Source organism: Notechis scutatus, chromosome 1 (assembly GCF_049901735.1).
Source record: "Notechis scutatus isolate UNSWTSFEM ecotype Mainland chromosome 1, rNotScu1.2, whole genome shotgun sequence".
In the NCBI taxonomy this organism is placed as follows: domain Eukaryota; kingdom Metazoa; phylum Chordata; class Lepidosauria; order Squamata; family Elapidae; genus Notechis; species Notechis scutatus.
Genome location: NC_142009.1, coordinates 339,317,649 through 339,324,480, shown reverse-complemented (window position 1 = coordinate 339,324,480; position 6,832 = coordinate 339,317,649). Strand labels below are relative to the sequence as shown.

Below are 6,832 nucleotides of genomic sequence, written 5' to 3'. Positions count from 1 at the left end.
AATACTTTTTATTGACTATTTCCTAGTATGATTTGATTGCTTATCGTACTCTGTGACTATCATTAAGTCTTGCACCTTATGATTTTTTACTCTTGACGAATGTATCTTTTCTTTTATGTACATTGAGAGCATTTGCATCAAGACAAATTCCTTGTGTGTCCAATCACACTTGGCCAATAAAGAATTCTATTCTATTCTATTTTACTCTGTGTGTGTTTTGAGAGAATATCTGGTGGAGTTGACTCCAATTTACATTTTGCTTTTGCATTGGGTTTCCTCAGGGGTGGCCTGCAACCAGTTTAACAACACACACACACACACATACAAGTATCACAGGAGAAAAACTATAGAACAAAATTTGGAATACAGAATTAACATCTTGATATTCCAGTACAGTTGAAATAGAAAAAGCTACGATACAAATGTCTACATTTTTTTTTTGTAATGCTGGGGAAGAGGTCAAATATTTGCTTTTACTCCTGATTGCTCAGATCTCCACCAAGGGAACATGTTTAGCTTTTCAGATACACATCTAAGCTGCTGACTGTCACAAAATGATAGAATCCCAGAATGTTTCATTTGTGACTTTCTGGTTGATTAATTTCTGAATGTTTCTTTTCTTTCAGATCCTTGCCTATTTGAGGAATATCCACTTCAACAACAGTGCTGGAGAGGAGATCTCCTTCTCAGAAAATGGACTTGGATCTTCTCGATATGATATTCTCAACTGGGTTTTCCTCCCCAATCAATCGTTTGTCGCTGTGAAAGTTGGGCAAGTAGATGCTGGGACTCTCCCAGGCCAAGAGTTCAACATTAACTCTGATGCAATCATCTGGGTCACAAAGGTGAGATGGAAGGAAATGCTGTAAATTTAGGGAAATATTCATTCTTTCTTGGGGATGCAGAATGGAAACTGGAAACAGAACTATTGAATTACAAAACATGCAGCTATTTGGTGAAAAAACTTCTTTGCATGTAACACAATTGAGGTAGATATTTAGCAGGTTTACAAAGGTTCAGGACAGGAAAGAAATTCTGCTTGAAACCCAGGATGCAATTAGAGGAGCCAAGAACAATTTCCATGGGCCTGTTCTGGCCTGCCAGTCGCTGGGCCCCCCAGCAGCCAAACCAGATGAGGAGGCAGCATGGGATTCAGGGCCAGCCTCAAGGCAATCCAAGACCTCCAAGGGGGAAGAGGGAATAGAGGGGATAGAAACAGAGGCAGAGCCTGGGCCATCCATCAGCCCTCAGAGGGAGAGTCAACAGCCCCCAGGTATGGAGGTGGCTGATGAAGAAGAGGAGGAACAGCTGGGTCCAGTGCCTGATGCGCAGATGCACAGAAGGCAGAGGGGAGGAGAGCAGTGGAAATCTGTGGGCCAGTCCTAGGGATGGAAGAGCCACCACTGCAAGTGAAGCCCTACCCTAGCTCTGGGGATAAAAGGCAGGGGGTGGAGATGAACAGACAACTATTCATCTGAAACATTTCTCTTTTTTCTTTTATAAGGTGCCCTTTGCCAGGTGTGGCAAGAAGAGGTGCCAGGCAGGAGAGATGAGAAGAGTTCCAGAGGGCCAGCAGGTTTGCTGCTACCAATGTGACCCTTGTCCAGAAGGGACCATTTCTGATCAGATAGGTAGGTCACACTTCAAATTAAGTCTTCCATGGTCAAGGAAACCATTCAGCAGATATTAATATGTTTTCATGTTAATTAATTTTGATAGGATTGACATGCTTCAAAGTATTCATAGTTCTCAACAGAGCATTGAAGTTTATGGAACTAAACTCCCCTTCCCCCACAGCAGGGGTGGGATTCTACCTGTTCTATCTGGTTCTATAGAACCCCTTGTTAACTTTCTAAGCAGTTCAGAGAACCGGTAATTAGAAGCAATCTCTGTTTGTTTTTTACCACCCTTATTAAATTCTTGCCAGTACACCTAGACTTCCTGTCTCTGGAGCTTTTGAGGCTTGACTTTCTTAAAGGGGAAGGGTTGTTTTGAGATTTTTACACTGCTGTTGGGAGGAAATACTTCCCTGGACAATCAGCACTTTGAAGAAATAATTGAATAATGAAGCAAAGCTTTTAGTGACAGGGAATCAAAATGAGTGACATTCAGCAAGGCTTCTTGGCTAGCTAGAAATATTAACATTCAAACGTGAGTTTACATACTCATTCTGAGTTTTGGTCTAAAACTGGTTTTTGGTGAAGGCTAATTCTGTGCTTGGTGACATTTAATCCTGTGTTTACTGATGAGATAATTTTCCCTATTCAGCTTCAAGAAGCAACAGCTACTGTTGTGATTTCATTATTTGTATTGTGTTTGAATTTTTTCTTGCCTCATGGTTTCTTTTTCTATCTGGGGAGGGGGTCTTCCTCACTGCTTTAGTACTATCTGGCACTGTTCTTTTGGGGTATACTTCCAAGAGGCAGGATGCAAGCTTGGCACTGATTTTTCTTTACTGCCTTTCTGGGGGGCATGTGACCTTTCCTTAAATCTGGATGACTTCCTTAGGATATCTTGTGAGGTGAGTGAGACCAGCTGGTATTTTTAAATGGTGCAAATGGATCTAAGAATTGCTTTTCCTGGGTGTGCTTTTTCTGGAGAGCTTAAATGACCTCTCTGCTAAAGGCTTTCACTTTATGAGAAAGAGTAGGCTGCTTGATAGTTATCATTGCATTTTAACTATTTTCATTCTTCAAGGTACTCTGGCATCCTGCCTGATTTGTAACTCTGGCTTGCAGGTACTTTTAATCTAATGATTGGCATCAAGGGCAGCTTTTTGCAAGCAAAGAAGCTTTTTGTATTTTTGTAAAGGTAATCCTTGACTTACAACAGTTCATTTAGTGACCATTCAAAGTTACAAGGGCACTGAAAAAAGTGACTTATGGCCATTTATCACACTTATGACCGTTGCAGCATCCCCATTGTCATGAGAGGCCAGGTGAGGAGAAGCGCCCCTTGATATGAGTAATGTCGAGTTGACCAAGCCCACCCAGTCACATGATCACCAAGCCACACCCACCAACTAAGCCACGCCCACAGAACCGGTTGTTAAAAAAACTGAATCCCACCCCTGCCCCACAGGCCAACTTTTCTGCTCCTAACCAATTTAATGCAGGGTAATTTCAGCAAACAACTTATGGGTACCCTACTAGCCCTTCTTCCCCTGCTTTCACATCCCATTGGAAGAACAGCTACCAATCTTTTCATAAAGGATAGGAATGTAAGGTTCAAGCTTTACTTTTTATTATTTAGGTGTTGCTTCTTTTTTGAGCACTCTTAATCTCCTAGGAAATTGATGGGAGAAATAAGACATTGATTTATTCCTATCTACTAACCTTTCCTAGAGGGAAAAAAAATCTGAATGGGCAGATTTGAAATACAAACAGAGATGCTGATGCAGATAGCTCTCAATGTTATCTTGTCTCTGCAACTTTCTTTCCTTTCTCTCTCCTCTAATCAATTTGCTGGTAATTCACTTTTGAACGGAAAAAGAGAATTTTCTCCCTTACAATATTCAATATACAGTTGCACGTACTTTTTTCTCTTGTTCAGCCCAGAACAATGGACAAGATACACACAAAAACAAAATGCAAGGTACAATGTATGTGGTACCTTGCTAAATAGTAGAAACTGTGAGAGGGATCTTGGAGTCCTACTGGACAACCATTTAAATATGAGCAAGCAGAGTGCTGCAGCTGCCAAAAAAGGCTATATAATATATATTATGTATTCTAGGCTACATAAACAGATGGGTAGAATCAAGATCACGTGAAGTGTCAATACTGCTTTATAATTCCCTTGTAAGGACACACTTAGAATCCTGCATCCAGTTTTGGTTGTCATGATGTAAAAAAGATGTTGAATTTCTAGAAAGAGTGCAGAGAAGAGCAACAAAGATGATTAAGGGACTGGAGGCTAAAACATATGAAGAACGGTTGCAGGAACTGAGTATGTCTAGTCTAATGAAAAGAAGGACTAAGGGTGACCTGATAGCAGTCTTCCAATATCTCAGGAGCTGCCACAAAGAGGAGAGAGTCAAATTATTATCAAAAGCATCTGAGGACAGGAGAAGAAGCAATGGGTGGAAAGTAATCAAGGAGAGAAGCAACTTAGAACTAAGGAGAAATTTCCTGACAGTTAGCACAATTAATCAGCGGAACAACTTCCCTCCAGAAGTTATGAATGCTCCAACACTGGAAGTTTTTAAGAAGAGATTGGACAACCATTTGTCTGAAATGATCCAGGGTTTCCTGCCTAAGCAGGGGGTTGGACTAGAAGAGCTCCAAGGTCCCTTCCAACTCTGTTATTCTATACATTAACAAAATAGCAAGACTCCTGGTTTACGGATCTATCAGAATTCTGAGGGTTTCAGTATAAATTAAGAAAAAAACATATTTAATAGTTTCTCTCACTCTGAAATGTACACATTGATGTGCCCAGTGATTGGAGAGACCCTTTATACAAGAGCAAATTGCTGGGGCTTAACAGATTCTTGTCTCTCAATAGCCTACCATCAGTGTCACGGATGATTTGCTCTTTTTGATCCTCTATATAACACACATAGTTCATTCCATCACTACATTTGTGAGTTGGCCACAGCAGAAAGGAGGCAGACATGTCACCCTGATGGGAGGGATAATGCTTACAGCAGATGCCCCTGAAATCCTTAAACAAAGATTCTTCATTTCAGATGCTGCTCACTGTGACCTCTGCCCAGAAGACCGATACCCCAATGAACACAAGAACCACTGCATTGCCAAGAGGATCCACTTCCTCGCCTATCGAGGGACCCTGGGATACACTTTATTATGTCTTGCTCCTTTTCTCTCTATGATCACATTGGGAGTCCTGGTGATTTTCCTTAAACATCACGAAACACCGATTGTCAAGGCCAACAACCGAGATCTCACCTATATCCTCCTGGTCTCCCTCCTGCTCTGCTTCCTCTGCTCCTTCCTCTTCATTGGTCGACCCAGGAAGATCACCTGTCTCTTCCAACAAACTTCATTTGCCATCCTCTTTTCCCTTGCAGTTTCCTCTGTCTTGGCAAAAACTGTCATGGTGGTTCTGGCATTTATGGCCACCAAGCCTGGGAACAAGACAAGGAAACTCTTAGGAAAACCATTGACCAACTCCATTGTCATAGCCTGTCCCCTGATCCAAGCCCTTCTTTGTGCCACCTGGCTGGCAATTTCTCCTCCATTTCCTAACATGGACTTCCACTCCTTAGTAGGAGAGATCATCTTGGAATGTAATGAAGGCTCAGCTTCAATGTTTTATGCTGTCCTCGCCTACCTGGCTTTCCTGGCCTTCATCAGTTTCACAGTGGCTTTTCTAGCTAGGAAATTGCCCGACAGTTTTAATGAAGCCAAGTTCATTACTTTTAGCATGCTGGTCTTTTGCAGTGTTTGGATCAGTTTCCTTCCCACCTACCTGAGCACCAAAGGGAAATCCATGGTGGCTGTGGAGATCTTCTCCATCTTGGCCTCTGGAGCTGCTCTCTTGGCTTGTATCTTTTTCCCCAAATGTTACATTATCTTACTGAGACCCCATCTGAATTGTAGGGAGAATATAATGAGGCACAAAAATCTCTGACGTATGCAGGAATTGAAAACTTTTATTTTGACTTTAAGGCATTTGTGTATTTGATCTGATTTCTTAAAATGAGGAAAATTGTTAATAAAACGGTGTGTCTGATTAAAAGGATCACTTAATCATCAACATTTATGCTACATTTGTGAAAATTTATTTTGATTTTTGGACATTATTGCATTTCACCTTATTACAAAACAGTAATGTAATCAAGTGATGTGCTTTATCTATTATTCAGGAACAATCATCCACCCTATAATTTTTCATCAATTCCCATTCTCCCCAGTGAGGGCCCATGATTAAATGGGAAAAAAGAATTGATATTAAAGATGTGGTTATTAATTTCCAGAAGTACAATCTTGTACTTTATCTTAATCAAGAGATTGTAAAATATGTCATATGAGGTATGTGTCAGTGGATATTTTCCTGCCCCTGGTAGTCTTACTATTTTTGTGGTGTTTTTTCCCCCAAATACTGTAAAGAAGCTAAGACTCAGAATGAACTAAGACTTGCAACAAAAGTCAAATATAATAAAAAACATTTCTTTCAACATATAAAAAACAAGAAAAAGTTAAGGAAACAATCAATTCACTAATGGGAGATTATGGCAAGGAATTGAGGAACAGCAGGGAGAAACAGAGCTGCTTAATTCTTTCTTTGCATCTGTCTTCACACAAAAAGAAGAAATAGCTCAACCTACCAAAAACAGAACTGTAAAAGACAGGCGGGACTTCCGGTTTGAAGGGCTTCGGCGACAGACAGAAATCCGCAATTGTGCGCGGTTTCTGTCTGGGCTCGCAGCTGGAGCGCCCCGAGCCGGCTGGTTTTGGGGCTAAGCCACCCCATAGAGGACAATCACTTAAATAAGAGAAAATAGTGTGCAGCAGCAGTCAAAAAGGCTAATTCAATCCTAGGCTGCATGAATAGAGGGACAGAATCAAGACCACGTGAAGTGTTAATACCATTTACAAGCCTTAGTAAGACCACACTTGGAATACTGCATCCAGTTGTGGTCACCACAATATAAACAAGATTTTATTTATTTATTTGTCAATCCCTTACAAGATAATAAGTATAAGAATAAACATGAGTGTGAATACAGGAAATAGGTATGAATAAATGGTAGGAATGATTGTGCACTTATACATGCCCCTTACAAATGTCTTAGGAATGGGGTGAGGTCAATAGTAGATAGTTTAAGGGTAAAGGAGTGGGGGCAAGAGGATGTAACAACAGAGTC

The 6,832-nt window shown here is 40.8% G+C and overlaps 1 protein-coding gene across 1 annotated transcript; it reads left to right on the top strand.

The window, feature by feature from the left end:
* Positions 1-490: 490 nt before the first annotated feature.
* Positions 491-5,721, top strand: LOC113427189 (vomeronasal type-2 receptor 116-like). The gene is made up of 3 exons (XM_087952811.1): positions 491-845; positions 1,505-1,631; positions 4,691-5,721. Exons 1-3 carry the CDS (start codon positions 609-611, stop codon positions 5,593-5,595), a joined length of 1,269 nt encoding a protein of 422 aa, XP_087808937.1. The 5' UTR covers positions 491-608; the 3' UTR covers positions 5,596-5,721.
* Positions 5,722-6,832: the final 1,111 nt, after the last annotated feature.

What these genes read in the sequence shown, in the direction of transcription:
- LOC113427189 (XM_087952811.1), top strand. Translation starts at nt 609, where the DNA reads ATGTTTCTTTTCTTTCAGATCCTTGCCTATTTGAGGAATATCCACTTC. An exon ending in CAATCATCTGGGTCACAAAG is followed by an intron (nt 846 to 1,504) that starts GTGAGATGGAAG and finishes TTCTTTTATAAG; the next exon opens with GTGCCCTTTGCCAGGTGTGG. An exon ending in GACCATTTCTGATCAGATAG is followed by an intron (nt 1,632 to 4,690) that starts GTAGGTCACACT and finishes TCTTCATTTCAG; the next exon opens with ATGCTGCTCACTGTGACCTC.